The sequence below is a fragment of the Wyeomyia smithii genome, chromosome 1 (assembly GCF_029784165.1).
Source record: "Wyeomyia smithii strain HCP4-BCI-WySm-NY-G18 chromosome 1, ASM2978416v1, whole genome shotgun sequence".
NCBI classification, from domain to species: Eukaryota; Metazoa; Arthropoda; class Insecta; order Diptera; family Culicidae; genus Wyeomyia; species Wyeomyia smithii.
In genome coordinates, this window is record NC_073694.1 from 201,833,395 (window position 1) to 201,848,751 (window position 15,357).

The following is a 15,357-nucleotide window of genomic DNA, read 5'->3' on the forward strand; positions in this document are numbered from 1 at the left end:
GCCAGAGAGCCAGAGAAAAACGGCTTCAAGGAAAATGTATGGGTATGACGTTCGTGACAGGGATGTGTTGGTCAAAGAGTGTAATACAGGCTTAAGCCTGTATTGGTGAGATCTGGCGTAGAAAACTCTATGATATAAAATTTCAAAAATCCCGTTTTGCTCAGGAAATTACGCTCTTTTGGCTGAAGCATAGTTTACAGTTCCAAGCGAAGCGAAAATGAAGTATTGATTAGGCGGGTTACCACGAATCCAATTTTGCTGATAATTAGGTGATTTTTACTTTCTTGGTGAATACTTTTTGGCGAGAGTGCAGGATTAATTTAGCAGGAACTCTCTCACGCACACATTTATACACAAAAAAATTATCTCGTCTACCAACTGTCAAAATGTAGGTAATAAAACATATATCTCTCACTCTTTTTCTCACAGAAAAACCAAGAAAACATCAACGACAAGTGATTATAGTATAAGCCCTGGTCGATGAACACGGGCGTCTAGCAAACCGATTTAATTATTCGCGTTCAGAAAATTTACCTTTTGCATTGTTAAATGCAAGCAAAAACAGTTTTCCAAAATGAAAACATACTAGTCAAACGGTGTAATTTTAGTGATAATATAAGTTGTCTGTGTAATATTGCTATAGTTAGTAGTGTTTATCATGTAAAAGTGAGGGTTTAGGATTAGTGTTTTGAGATTATCGTGCACTGAATGTCCACTTGCGTTGAACCGGAACCGTTTAGTAACCAAAGATATTCGGGTTAATTCGTTCAGCCAAACACTGGAAAGATGGTTCACTTTTGCAAATTATGTCAACTGCTCCACAAGAGCATGGACTACATAGAATGCGACGAAAGCAATGTCTGGCTGCTAGAAAGTGTTTTCAAGCTGAAAATTGTTCCGATCAATGGCCGAGTAGAACCAATTTGTCAGAGATGTATCGACAGATATAACAAAGTGATGCGTCGGAAGCGAAAGGCCAATGGTGGCTTTCCGATTTCGCAAAATGAAATCTTTCCGATCACGACCACAACGACTGTGACCTCGTCCCAGCTGGTTATAGCCGGATCGATGATGAACGGACAGCTGCAGGAACCTCAGATGGCTTTGGCAACCGCGGCCCAGCTGCAGGAAGAGGACGCTGCCAGGAAGGCCTCTTTAATGAGTTCCAATAGCTTTCAACTTAATATTACGGGAGCTGCGGCAGTTTACAGAACTGTAGGTAAGGATGAACATGGAAGTTCCGATGAGGAAAGTTCGGCTGAGAAGAGCAGCGATGTGGATGACGAAGAAGACGACGTCGATGGGGATAGCAGTGATTCTAGTGATTGCTGCAGCGATGGGTCTGGTGACAGCAGCTCTAGTTACAGCACAAGCAGCAGCAGCGGAGAAAGTTCTTCCGAAACAAGAACTAGTCTGACGGTGGAGAAATGGATAGGTGAAGTGAGGTGTGAAACGACAGCAAACGATGCAACGTCGGTTAGTGCCTTGCCGAATGGTTTCGAGATGGGTGATGCAGCAAACATGCAGGAAAAGTCTGATGTGGCGGACAATAGTGCAGAACCAATGCGAGACGATGCGGAGCTAATAATGGATATGGTCAAAGAAGAGCCACAAGTAGGTAGTAAGGAGAAGAAAAGTTCAACAGAACATGTTTGCGAAATTTGCAAGAAGAAATTTTCGAGGGCAGTTTATTTGAAGGTACACATGCGAACTCATACTGGGGAGAAGCCCTTTGCGTGTGAGATTTGCTTCAAAAGCTTCACGCAAGCTTCAAGTTTGAATACCCACCGACGGTTACATACCAACTACCGGCCGTTCGTCTGCAATGTAAGATATGAAGCATGGTCGTTATAGCTAATGGATTCAAATGTTGGTTTTTACGGTTTCAGATTTGTGGCGCTGAGTACAACAGTTCGGGAAACTTCAGAGTTCATTTCCGCACCCATACTTCGGAGAAACCTTACAGTTGCAGCTTCTGCGAAAAAACCTTCAATCAATTGTCTTCAAAGAAACTGCATGAACGGGTTCACAGGAACGAAAAACCATACGTTTGTCAGGTTAATAAAGCAATTTGAAAGGTTTTTTTTTCTGTACATATACTGAGTTTGATTATCATTACAGATTTGCATGAAGGCATTCACCAGTGTAAGCAATTTGTATGTCCACTCACGAATTCATAACAAGGAACGTCCGTACGCGTGCGACCATTGTGATAAACGCTTCGCCCAATCACAGACCCTTAGAACGCATATACTGTCGAGACACACGGAAGATCGTCCCCATAAATGCGACATCTGTCCAAGAACATACGCGACTCTGTCCAATTTGAAAACGCACAAAAATCGCCACCTAACTGTAAAACCGTTCGTGTGTGACGAGTGCGGAAGTCGGTTTACCCAGAAAAGTTCTCTGAAGACGCATCTTATGTCACATCGGGGCGAACCGGACCATCGTTGCGAGAAATGCGGCAAGTGCTACTCGACCCCTGGCAATCTAGCCACTCATCAGAAGACGGTTAATTGCGGCAAAAGTGCCTCACCGGCGGTGGTACATCAATGCGAAGTGTGCAAACGGTTATTCAAGACAGAGGTGAGATATCAGAAGCACATAAAGACGGCGCATAGGAAGGATATCACCGCCATACCACCGCCAGCACCATCACCACCGACAACAACGACGATGACGGCAATAACGACGACAGCCCAGGATGACGACTTGCCACCGGTAGCTGGAGCCTGCGAGGATGGTCCGGATTCGCTGAAGGAAATTTTAGCCGACAGCTTGGACGTTCTTTCGTCGGCACTGGTAAACGAATTCGAGGACCATTTTGCTGCGCACAATTTCTAATGAGCGACAGGCGAAATTTTTATATTTAGAGGAATTTGCCATTTTTTTACATGGCTGAATGAACCTTTTCCCGGGCTAAAATGATGTATTTAAAAATTTTAGATTTACGGGATGCTTTTTGGAAGCTTACGTTCATAAGTTTGAGTCTCACGAAATTATATATTCTAACAGAAGAGGCTCGTCTGCTTGAAGCTGTGGAACAATGCTATTACATTTTTTTGGTAACCGAAAAACGAGCAACTTAAAATCACTGCAAAAGGTACTGCTGTATTGTTTCCACTTGGAACGAAAAAATAAAACGCGGCGAGCGTCTAAATGAAGGATTGTGGTAAGGAAGATATGCACAAAATAAGAGAGCACGCTGGTGCACGAACGCAGGTTTGACTCAGGACTACGAAAGTATTTTCTCCGAAAGTTTAGCTCAAATGTGATACCAATTATCTATCTCTCTGAGCTGATCGAAACTTGATATGCACGTTGCACTAACATCAGCCACCAATAATATGTGGAACTGACGATGTTAGATACCATCGGTCAATGTGGTAATTTTGGCCAAATATGATGCCATACGGTTGGCATTGCTAGCCAATGAAAGGTGCTTTCCTACCGTGAAAGTATCTCCAATTAACTCTCCATTACAAAGGACGGCACAACTGAAAATAATCGCACCGAGTCCAATGATGGTGCTCTGCCTTCTGAAAAGGAAGGGTTGATTCTTCGCTGCATCACAGTTAGTTTTGCCAAAATTTATCCTCGAATACGATGAATTCGGCAAGTATATGAAAGTTATCAGTATTTGAAAACTTCCATTCCGCCAACAAAAAAACGTTACATTACAGACAAACAGACGTGCCCCTTCGAAGAAAATCCTGAAAAATTTTCATCCTCATTCGAAACCCACCCATTGCCCACTAATTTATTTTCGTAAAACGGTTTTTGTCTTTGCTAATGGGTGTGCACGCTTGCTTAAATCAACACCAGCGACATTACTAACGGTTTTGTCTTTGATAATGAATTTGCACGTTTGCCTATAGCGACACTAGCGGCATTATTGCCCACCAAGCAAAATTTCAATTTAATCGTTATTTTTCTGGTCGATGAAACCGTCATCGAGTAGCACGTATGTTTGTCTGTGATTGCATGCTCATTTCAGTTTCCACAGAATGTACCCCAGTATAGTGAAGAAAAACGTAGTCCTACGTCAAAAAGGGTGGCAAAATGGATTGTAGGAAGTATCAAGCGATCATCAGCTGCAGAGATTAGTGGGAAAGTATCAAAATTAAGGCTTTTCATGTTGTGGCGAATCTTCCAAATATGTCGTGAATATTACGTAGGTTTTTTTTATTCCTTGGTCTCAAGGTCACTTACAATTCTCTGGGGTTAATTATCATTATACAATATGCGTGAGTGAAAAGAAAAAAATTATATAACTAGCCAACCCAGCAGATAACATCAGCTTTTCAAGCAAAATAACCGAAAGCGTTCACCCTAAATTATCAAAAATAGCACCAATTTGGACGACAAAATACATATTTCAAAAGAGAAAGTTAGTCATCCCAATTCAAACTATAATCAACGTATACAATTTATACTAAGTATTTAATCAACGAAAAAAAAAAAACAACTAGAAATATTCCCCAGGAATTGTTCATTTCCGAATAGTCAGTATTGCAATAGAGCTTAGGGCAATGTAAGTTTCGCATGCGGCGCATGCTCCAAAACAGTAGCAATCGATTTTGTATCAATCAAGCAATAAATGTACGAAAATAAAATATTTGAATAAATTTTTGCTTCGAACAGAGTAACTGCGTTGTCGGCATCCAGAATTTTTGGGTGAAAGTTTAAGCCGAAAAAAAAATTATCCTGTACCAAAAAAAAGTTCATCGCAAGCACAAACGATCGGTTTGCTGTAGCAATCACCACCTGTTGATACCCCTAGGGTAAAACATGCTGCCGTATTTCTGATCTTTTTATTCAATTATTGATCAAATAGCAGCAGAAAATTGCATCTAACTGATATGTGGTGAGTAGTTATCTTGTTCCCCCGCAATGGAGATAGAAAATCTGCCAAACGAGGTAAAATTTTCACCAACCAGTTTGTCTACCTCGGAATAAAACAAAACTTGTCCTTTCTAGATTCTAGAGAAGATCTTGCGTTTGCTGCGAATGGAAGATTTGGAGAACGCAGCGTTGGTTTGCCATTCGTGGAAGGAAATCATCCTCGCAGTGGTGATTCCGAAAAATCACGTCATACATCTGAAACCGGTTCATCCAGTTACGCATCAGTTGAACGAACTTCCTACGTTGCTTTCCTCCCAAGCAATGAGTCCCTTTCCTAAATACCACTATAAAATAACGATCCCCAGCGATGAGTTACCAAAACGTGAAGCCTTCATCGATTTTTTTGAAACCTGTGGTCTCCGTATGAAATCACTCAGCTTGCAAATTATGCAGCTGACCGAGAATATCCTGCAGATTTTCTGCTACCTGCAAAACCTGGAGGAACTTTCACTGATCACCGAATCGGACAACGCTTTCGGGAAGAAACCTGCAAACCCTGAGACTTACCTCTCAGCACTGAAGAACCTTAAATCTTTGAAACTGCTTCTTCCAAACTACTTCCTTTTGCAAAACGCTTCCCTACTCGCGTTCGCTCCACTGCGTACGCTTTCGTTGGAACGTTTCACCGTAGAACTCCACCAGCTGAAACCATTTCTACAGCAGCACGCGGGCACACTGCGTGTGCTTACGGTACGGGTTGAAGAGTTGAAGCCCTTGCTGCAGTTCATGAACACCCTGCCGGATCTAAAGCTGCTTCAGCTGGCCATCAAAAGCGATGGAAACGAAGACGACTTCACCGATGCCCTGCTTCAATTGTTCGACCAGCAACAACAACTTCGTGTTCTGAAGGTCGGCTCCGAACTATCACTTCGTGCTGTCGCTGCTCTACCCCGAAAACTCCCTAATCTGGAAGAGCTGGAATTGATTGCTGAGAGCATCCACGACTGCCGAGCCTTTGCGCAGTTGAAATACTTACGCAAACTATCGATGTCACTGTACGATGTGCGCGCCTGGGACGAAACGGCTGCCCTCGAAAGTGTGCTAGATTTCTCGCTCTCCGTAACTTTTCCATTGATTTCACCCGCTATTTTCTGCTCGTTTCCAAACATGAAACGCTTCTATCTGGAGGACGTCGACGACGACACTCTGATGCGTGATATTATTGTAGTGGAGACATTGATGCGGCAGGTACAGGACGTGGAATATCTCGACCTGGAAAACTATGTGGTAAGTTTCTACTTTCCCGATTATACATAGGCTTACTTTAGTACAATCCGTAGCTAAAGGAACGAGAAATTTTGAACGATTGCGTACCACGCTTCGACGGTCTCACCCGCTTGAGGATGCTGAAGTACAGCTGCCGCGATATGTCGGATGCCTCACTACTGGCGATGGACTTACCCGAGTTGCGCGAGCTCTACCTAACGCACTGTCCCGGAGTAACATTCAAGGGAATCTCGTGTCTGGTTCGATGTTGTCCACTGATCGAAACGCTACACGTGGAATACAACAAAACCGGCTTCAACGATGATTGTGTTGGGATCATAACGAAAAAGCTAACCCGGCTGAGGAAACTTTATCTGATCAATTTAAGGGATCTTACAAATGAATCTATTGAATCCATATTGACGAACTGCAGCCGATTGAGGGTGAGTGTAATGATTTTGATTTTCGGTTGTTTTTTAATCATGTTATTCCGCAGGAGTTAACCTTTTCCTATTGTGTTGGAATAACACTGACGAAAGCGGATGCAATAGAAAAATTGAGTTCCATCAAAACGTTACGCAGCTTAATCTTCAGCTGAAGCTTTCTATTAGTCGCAGGTACCTCTTTAACCTGTAGAAATGGTCGAAACTTCAGATATTACTAGAGTAGATTTCCATTCCACAATGTTCTTTGTAGCCAGTTGAATAAACTTTGAATTAACTATCGTGATGCTGTAGAAATTCCAGGAAATGATTCTTTGGATTTTTTTTGCCATCAACCGATTTCGAGCATCTTCTAGACTTATTGAAATCAAAGCATTTAGTTCCCCTGTTGTCTTCAAATGTCTACAGTTTCTTGTACGTCCTTCATTTCCGAGATCTTGCTACACTTGGTCGAACCACCTAGCTCGTTGTGCGCCTTTACGTCATGTACCGGCTTGTTGTCCGGCATTCTTACAACATGTCCTGCTTATTGTACCCTTCCAGCTCCAGCTCACATACTCCGCCGAAGATGGTTCTGAGTAAACGTTGTTCGAAAACGGTCAGTACTTGCGCAGTGCCGGATTTAGACGCGAGGGGGCCCGGGGCAAATTTGATTGTGAGGCCCTTTTTTCTTAAAACATTCAGAGGACTAGGAGGGCCCTTTCAATCGGGAGGCCCGGGGCATTTGCCCCCTTTGCCCCCCCTAAAATCCGGGCCTGTAACTTGCGAGTGCTCCTTGAGCATTGTCCATGTCTCAACCCGTTGAGGACTACCAGTCTTAAAGGCGTCTTGTACATGGTGCATTTGGTGCGGGGATGAAGTTTGCCAGACCTCAACGTCTTGTGGAGTCTGTAGTAAGCACGACTTCCAGCTACAATACGTCTGCGGATTTCTCTGTTGCAGTTGTCTGACGTTACCAATGATTCCGAAGTACATAAATTCGTCAACCACCTCGAACTCATGTCGGTCGGTCATCACGCTACTGGCTATGCGAGCCCTATCGCACTTGGTTCCCTCTGCTAGCAGATAATCGGCCTTCGACTTATTCACCTTCAATCCAACCTTTTCTGCTTCACGTTTCAGCTTAGTGTACTGTTCAGCAACAACTAGAACGTGCTCCCGACAAAGTCCACGTCGTCAGCGAAGCAGATCAAGTGGCTGGATTTATTGAAGATCGGGCCCCGCATGTTAAAGGCCGCACGTTTCATAACCCCTTTAAGCTCCCTCATATGTTGTGCTGAGGAAGTCGTTCCTCCAATCATCTAGGTCCTCTGCCTCTGCACCATTCAGGTGTTCATTGTAGTTATGCTTCCACCTGTCGATCACCTTGCGGTCACGAACACCTCACCTAGAGATCCTCAGAGGGAGTCACGGGATAAATGTTAAATAAGCTATAATGCGTTTTTTACTCGAGAAGGATATGTCCAGTACATATGCAGATTTTTATACAGATTTTTTGAAATTTTACCAAGTTGATAAGATTTTTTGAGCTCCGAAATACAGACGAAAATGTGGCATCACTGGCACAAAGCCTGTGCGGAATGAGTTTAGTTTTTTGTAGAATACATTATTTTCAGTGTATGATGGTTTTCCGATGTGACACTTTGACTATATAAATAGGTAGTCGTAAATAAGCGTGTATCTGAAGATTCAACCATTCTCACAAAAAGTAAACAAGCGACGGTAGAACAGCTGAACAAGTTTAACATATAGGATTCTCCAAAAACATTTTTAATCGTAAAATTTCTTTGAGTAGTCACCATGCCCTGTATTGTACCTACATGCCTCCGTGACGACAAAGAAATGATCATGATCCCGGAAGACCTAACACTCGCATCGAGATGGCTCGAGGCAATCGAAATGGGCTCTGGATACTCGATAGAAATAGCGAACAATGATTTTCAACCGGAAATATGCTGCATGCATTTCACGGACTTCGACACGAATGTCAGTAGCTATGAGGAACCGTCAACTTTTATACACCGGTAAAAAAACCTAACCTGTGTTTTTATCTCCCTTCAGTTTTTTATTTTCTTTATCATTTAGCGATGAAACCTGCACCCAAATCTCCAGCTGCCGAATGTGTTTATCTTTTTACCCGACCCAAGATATGGTGCCATTGGAAAGTTGTATAGGCGAGCGAGAAATTGCGTCTCTTCTCGAATTGTTAAGAATCGATCTTCACGAAAATCAATTTCTTCGAATGATTTGTTTGGCATGCATTGCTAGGATAGAAATATTCGTTTCTCTGCACACAAATTTTACGCAATCGGAGAGAGCCTTTCAAGAATTGCTTCAGAAAAGTCGAGACGTGCAGTATCCTGCGTTTAAAATAGAGTATGTTTCACCACAGCTTGATACCGTTGCAGCTGAGTCGGAGTCGCACGCTAATCAGGATGCTAGTGATGAGTACATACCAATAATTTCCCATTGTCGTAACACCCGGAGTCGGAGTGTTAATCCAATGAAGATTTCTCTCAACAATGGTAAAAAACCCTCCGAGGAATCGCTCAGTTTGAAAGAGAAAATAGATCGAAACTGTTACATATGTCATACGATTCAGCCAGATGCCAGTCAGCTGACGATACATCTTATGGTTAATCACACTTCCGAGATGGGCTATCGATGTGACGAATGTTCACTGGACTTTCCTTTGCTGCATGTATATAATCGCCACCTTAGCCGGCACGATGAGTCGCACAAGCCGTACAAATGCAGCGTTTGTGCAATGCGGTTTACGTCCAGTTATTGGGTCAAAATACATGAAAACAGAATTCATAATTCCAATCACAACGTGAAACGGGCATCGTTTAAAACTCGTAATGTGGTTTGTGATCAATGCGGGAAAGTTTGCGATACCCGTAGACTCAAAGAACACATCCAACAGGTGCATGAGAAATCCAGCCATCCAAAATGCAACATATGCGATAAAACATTCACCATCAAGCGTAGTCTCGAACGGCACATGTTGGTGCACACAAAGGAAAGACCCTACAGTTGTAACCAGTGTGACAAAACCTTCATACGTTTACTTGATTACCGCCACCACAAAAGCCTGGTGCACGAGGGTGTGAATCCGCACGTCTGTACCGAATGCAACGAAGAATTCAATAACTACCGATTGCTGTACAATCATAAGCAGGTAGTGCATTTGAAGAAAAAAATTAAACAGAAGGGGCATTTCACCTACAAACAGTACGAAACTTGTAAGCTGTGTCGATCGAAATTTTCAAAGGGTAGTGAGCTGATAGCACACATTCAAAGTGAACACTCAGAACACTATCCAATGCTCAAATGTCCCCACTGTCCGAAAACGTTTTTGCTACCGTCGCGTCTGGCGAACCACAAGCAAATTCATTCGGATAGAAATATGTGCAAGAAATGCGGTGCCCAGCATATGAACAAAATGGCCCTCGAGTATCACATGGATATTAAACACCCCGACGGTCGGATGTATACGTGTTCTGATTGTGACACAACTTTCACCAGTCGCTTACAGCTTAAGCGGCACAGTGTCGTACATACCAAAGGAAAGCAGTTCCAGTGCGAGTATTGTGAAAAGTCCTTTTTGAGGAAGTTTCAACTAGCGCTCCATACAAGGTAAATTTTACGTTGTTGCATACCTAATTTCACGTAACTCATCAATTTTTTTTTAGAATCCACACTGGGGAGAAACCCTTCGAGTGCGATGGGTGTTTGAGATGTTTTGGTGATGATAGGTCATTTCGCAAGCACAAAAAAATCTGCAAGATGCTGCTGAGTAGCTGAGATAGCTGAGGAGACAAAGAGCATAGGACAGGAATGAACAAGGAACAGGTTGCTCAATGGAAGTCAAGATTGTATAGCAAAACTGCCTGACTTTCAGGGAATTACTAAAATGTATGTGTCGCGTATTCAATAATTGTTTTGAATATTTCGATTCCAATTCATACAGAGAATTTTTTGTAAGAGTCTTGTTTATTTAATTTACTGCCGCTCTTTGCATGTCGGTCCCATAGCAAAAAAAACTCAAATGGAGAAAACGTCGATTGAATTATTTCAGCAATTTTCGGTTATTTCGTGCCCGCCTAGCTTGTCCTAGTAAGAAATGGTTATCAATTGGTTAAATTAAGTATGTTCAAGTCTGATCAGCTAAACATTCGCATAACCGTCTCCTAACGAAAAGTGTTGCTTCAGGGTATCCGATAACTTCGGCACTCTAATGCACAACCCGTCGAAGAAAACTGCAACTGAAATAGTCCGATACCCTACTTTTCCAATTTTTGTCATAATTATCAATTATTTATTATCGAACTATACTTGAAACTATGAACGATGAAACTATTAAATAGGGTTAGAGAACAGATCGATCTCCAACATGCATCACAATTGGAGAGTAATGAGAGTTTGTGGGTCCCGGTTCCGAGGTGTGTAAGGTTTTTTGTAAAAATCAAATAGACCGAAGGATTTCTAGTTTAGTGAGCAGCATTTTGAAGAAAGTCATTTGTGACAATTGACTTTAAAAAATTTCCAGTTTTGCAAACGGAGCAGCAACGTTAGTCAAAAGTTGTGAATCGCTATACGTATCTCTTTACGAATCGCCGGCGCCGGTAGTTTTATTTCGTTTTTTGGTGTGTTAGCTTGCTAGAAAAATCGAAAAGGCCGAAGAAAATTTATTTAGTGAAGTGTTTATAAAAAGAAACATTTGTAACGATCGATTTTTAAAAATTAATTTTGGTAACGGAACAGCAACATCAGTCTAAAGTTGCGAATCGCTGTACAAATCGCCGTCGCCGCGGGTTGTTTTGGTTGTTTCGTGTGAAAAAAATCGGATAAGTTGGACAAAATGTTTTTTAGTGTTGAAAGTTAGTAAATATTTCGGCAATCGACTTTAAAAACCTCTAGTCTTTGGAACGGAGCACAGCAGGTAGAAAGTGATTGAGGTTTACCATTAACTGAGCGGTAGGAAGATAAATTAGTAGCTGCCACCAAGTAAGCCACAATGAAAGTAGTTGAGGTTGCTGCAGTGGCCGTTGAGCTAGCTGCGTTTAATATATGAAATCGATCGGTAATCAATCTTAACGGCATAAAGATTTATCCTTCACGTAAACAGCAAAATTCGTTGCTAACACTTGTACATTTAACGCCAACGAATAAGAGAATATGTTGCATCACTGGTCGATGGATGGATTTATTAATGTTTAAAAGGCAGGTCAAATAAGCAAAAAGACCGATTTCAGTGGTCAGGATACAGAGCCGTTGGTGTAATCGAATTATTAGGAACAAGGTAAGCTGAAAACAGAAAAAACTATTTTTCTTTTAACTAAAACATTTACATTTTAGATTCAGCACCGGTTGGAATACCTCGTCGATCATACCAATATCGGTTTTTTATGGGGACCAGTGCCGAGACAGCTGATTACAGCGTATTGTGCCGCTCATTGTTACGATACTCTTCCGACTTGGTTCAATAATGGTGTCAACATGAACACGTATTCGATTTAGCAAACTAAGTACTTATCGTAGGCAGATTTTTGTTGTTTGAGTTATTTTCTAGCATTTTAGTACAGACTATCAAAGCAATGTAGCCCATAAACCTTTTATTGTATAAAACGGTCTGAAAATGAAATGTGAAAAACAAATAGTGCATTTTAAAAACATATTTTTGAAGTAAAAATTAATTCAAAGTTTTAATTAAAAAAACAGAGTTGATTTTTTATTAACTTAGAGTATTAAAAAAAGTTGGCAAAAAGTCCAGGATAGAGAAATGAAACGAAAAATTTTCCCTGGAGGTTAAGTTTCAGAGCATTTTTCAATTTCCACAATTTTGATGAAAATTGCATTCCAATGCTGGTAAATAATTTCAGTAGTTATTCAGAACCTAAAAGCTTATGGTGATTGATTTCCTAAATGCACCCGTTTTCAAGGGGCTTTGAATTTAATTTAAAAAAAAAAGCAAGAAAATAAACACTAAACTTAAATATTGGAATTGAAACAAAAAAAGCGAGTTTCCTCCTAATAATTTGTATATATAGGGTATGGAACATATTTTAAGCAGTTTTAGGAGCCGTCTGTGTGTTGAGATGAATTATTTGAAATGTGTTGGGTGCTATTCGAACATAAGAATATCAATTCGTTCTCTGTCTTTTTGTCTGTCAGCACTTGTTTTCAGATGGTAAAATTGAGTTGGCAAACCAACAATAACCAATTAAAGTTCCCAATCGAGGGACACTATTCCATCACCCCAAACCTATTCTAAGCAGTTTGCATCTGTTTTGCAGGGGATTTTCTTCAGCATCCGAGATGGCACCTGAATGGCTGCAATTTTATTAGATTTTTTTCGATTGATGTTTATTCACAGATTTTTTTGAGTTAAACGGTATTTTATGTATTCGTAAGATAGCTAGGTAATCGGAGTGTTTGTTCTAGTCATTGAAATTGGTTTGGTTGAAATTCAGGTGTTTGAGGGTCGTTTCGACTGATTAAAATAGGCGCCACTGCTTAAACCGTTCCTTACCCTATATCAGACTCGATTATCCGGAATATGAAAAAAAATTTCATTCCGGATAAGCGAATGACAGCAAACATATCCAAATTTGCAATAAGCGAACATGAAATAAACATTTCCTTCTTTTATTTTACTTTAAGCAATCCCAATTCCACGGGCAACCACCAGTTTTATTTGGCTGAAACTTTGCATAAACGTTTCTATAGGCAAAAGATGCCATTTTGTGCTATTGTTTTTTTTTTGGAACACGACTCAATTTTGAGAAGCTATTGAAAAATGCTATTTTGGGAAGGTATTGATGATTATAAATATTTTTAGGGCCAAAACGGTTTGATTAATCGATCTGACGTCTTCGACAAAGTTGTAGATAATAATTTTATCTTTTCGAAAAAAATATCCACTGTAAAAAAGAAAAATTAATTATCTAAAAAAGCTCATTTTACAAAAATCTATTTTTTTTATAAAAACTTCAAAAGATTACCTAAACAACGCAAATCAAGAAAAAAAAACTTAAATTAATCCACCTAGCGGTCAGATCCAGCCTTTCTCATTCAAACTTTTATTTGTATAAATAGATTTACATGAACGCTTCAATCCAATAAATGTATATTCACTCTTTAGGTTCTGAAATATTGATGTTGCAATCTATACATATAATAATGCAGTCCGGTCTGTCTGTCTGTCTGATCCATATAGGCTCGAAAACTACCGAACCGATCGACGTGAAAATTTGTATGTAGGGGTTTTTGGTTCCGATAAAGATTCCTATGATAGTTTGAGATCCCTCCCTCTTCTGGAAAGGAGGGGTCCCAAACAAATGAAACATAAATTTCTGCACAACTCAAGAACAAAACAAGAAAATTAAACCGAATTTGGCATGTGGATGTTTTAAGAGGTAACAAATATGTCCATAATAGTTGAACGCCCCTCCCTTTTCTGGAGAAGAGGGGTTCCATACAAATGAAACACAAATTTCTGCACATCTCGAGAACTAATCAATTAAATGGAACCAAATTTGGCAGATAAATGATTTTAGTGGTACAAAATATGTCCATAATGTTTTGACACCCTTCCTTCTTTTGGAAGGGAGGGTTGCCATACGAATGAAACACAATTTCTGCACATCTCGAGAACTAACCGAGTAAAGGGAACCAAATTTAGCATGTGAATGTTTTTACGGGTAACAAATATGTCCATAACAGTTCGACACCCCTCCCTTTTCTGGGAGGGAGAAGTTCCATACAAATGAAACACAAATTTCTACACATCTCGAGAGCTAACCAACTGAATGGAACCAAATTTGGCAGGTGAATGTTTTTCGAGGTAAAAAACATGTTCCATAATCGACCTCGGACAACATTTTAGATTGTAAGATGGCTACTTCCGGTTTCTGGAAAACAGCCAAGAATGGTCGATTTCCACCCAATATAACAATATCCGGATCTAGAGTGTTACACAGGAGCTCAAATCGACCCCAGATACCATTTTGAATTCTAAGATGGCGACTTCCGGTATTGGGTGTTATTCGATCGTTTTCGGCTGTTTCCCAGGAACATGTGCTTCCAGAAGAGGGGCGTGGAACCATTATGGACATATTTGTTACCTCTAAAAACATTCAACCAGAATGACACTCAGAAATTATCTTGAATACCATTTTGAAATCCAATATGGCGATTCCGGTTTGTGAAAAACACCATTTTGAATTGCCTAATGGCAACTTCTAGAAAACAGTCGAAAATGACCGAATAATACTCAATATGGATATTTCCGTAATCGAGATGGTGCATAGAAACCAAACATGGACCCTGGACACCATTTTGAATTTAAAGACGACCACTTGTAGTTTCTGGAAAACAACCAAAATAACTAAATACCTCCCAATATGGGTATTTCTGGTGTCAGATTGATGCCAGAAAGCCTGCTGAAAATGACCGAATACCACCCAATATGAATGTATTCAGAATTAAGGCGATGTACAGAAGCCAAAAGTTGAGGATGTTGTCATTTCGATAAAACCAATCATTTCAAACGATTTGTTATTTGACTTTGATCATATCCTATGACCGATTCGTTGTGCATTTGCAGACTTTGAACACATAGCAAGGAATCAATGAGTTTGGAACCTTCAAATAGTACGATACCACATTTAAATTATGTTGAGGCAAAAACATCATATCAAGAAGACTGGCATCTCTGGATCGATCCCATACAAATGACAAGCGTCAAATCAAACAGCGCACTCCATCTATCAAAGGTGGAAGAGTGCATCGCTGC

General features: G+C 40.6%; 3 protein-coding genes across 3 annotated transcripts; all 3 read left to right on the forward strand.

Moving 5' to 3' along the window:
• The first annotated feature begins 418 nt into the window (after positions 1–418).
• On the forward strand, positions 419–4,471 carry LOC129718737 (zinc finger protein ZFP2-like). The gene is made up of 3 exons (XM_055669776.1): positions 419–1,827; positions 1,890–2,057; positions 2,122–4,471. The coding sequence occupies exons 1-3, from the start codon at positions 787–789 to the stop codon at positions 2,845–2,847; spliced, it is 1,935 nt and encodes a 644-aa protein (XP_055525751.1). The 5' UTR covers positions 419–786; the 3' UTR covers positions 2,848–4,471.
• Positions 4,472–4,603: 132 nt separating this feature from the next.
• On the forward strand, positions 4,604–6,854 carry LOC129718742 (uncharacterized). The gene is made up of 4 exons (XM_055669782.1): positions 4,604–4,923; positions 4,984–6,135; positions 6,189–6,557; positions 6,611–6,854. Exons 1-4 carry the CDS (start codon positions 4,897–4,899, stop codon positions 6,710–6,712), a joined length of 1,650 nt encoding a protein of 549 aa, XP_055525757.1. The 5' UTR covers positions 4,604–4,896; the 3' UTR covers positions 6,713–6,854.
• Positions 6,855–8,254: 1,400 nt separating this feature from the next.
• LOC129718741 (zinc finger protein 883-like) lies at positions 8,255–12,219 on the forward strand. Its single transcript, XM_055669781.1, has 4 exons — positions 8,255–8,581; positions 8,643–10,196; positions 10,253–11,862; positions 11,919–12,219. The coding sequence occupies exons 1-3, from the start codon at positions 8,358–8,360 to the stop codon at positions 10,362–10,364; spliced, it is 1,890 nt and encodes a 629-aa protein (XP_055525756.1). The 5' UTR covers positions 8,255–8,357; the 3' UTR covers positions 10,365–11,862; positions 11,919–12,219.
• The last annotated feature ends 3,138 nt before the right edge of the window (positions 12,220–15,357 follow it).

Excerpts from the sequence above, each read along its gene's own strand:
- LOC129718742 (XM_055669782.1), top strand. The coding sequence starts at position 4,897 with ATGGAGATAGAAAATCTGCCAAACGAG. Across the intron at positions 4,924-4,983 it reads TAGAAAATCTGCCAAACGAG|ATTCTAGAGAAGATCTTGCG; the intron begins GTAAAATTTTCA and ends TGTCCTTTCTAG. Across the intron at positions 6,558-6,610 it reads CGAACTGCAGCCGATTGAGG|GAGTTAACCTTTTCCTATTG; the intron begins GTGAGTGTAATG and ends GTTATTCCGCAG.
- LOC129718737 (XM_055669776.1), top strand. The coding sequence starts at position 787 with ATGGTTCACTTTTGCAAATTATGTCAACTGCTCCACAAGAGCATGGAC. Across the intron at positions 1,828-1,889 it reads ACCGGCCGTTCGTCTGCAAT|ATTTGTGGCGCTGAGTACAA; the intron begins GTAAGATATGAA and ends TTACGGTTTCAG. Across the intron at positions 2,058-2,121 it reads AAAAACCATACGTTTGTCAG|ATTTGCATGAAGGCATTCAC; the intron begins GTTAATAAAGCA and ends TTATCATTACAG.
- LOC129718741 (XM_055669781.1), top strand. The coding sequence starts at position 8,358 with ATGCCCTGTATTGTACCTACATGCCTCCGTGACGACAAAGAAATGATC. Across the intron at positions 8,582-8,642 it reads CCGTCAACTTTTATACACCG|CGATGAAACCTGCACCCAAA; the intron begins GTAAAAAAACCT and ends TTTATCATTTAG. Across the intron at positions 10,197-10,252 it reads CAACTAGCGCTCCATACAAG|AATCCACACTGGGGAGAAAC; the intron begins GTAAATTTTACG and ends ATTTTTTTTTAG.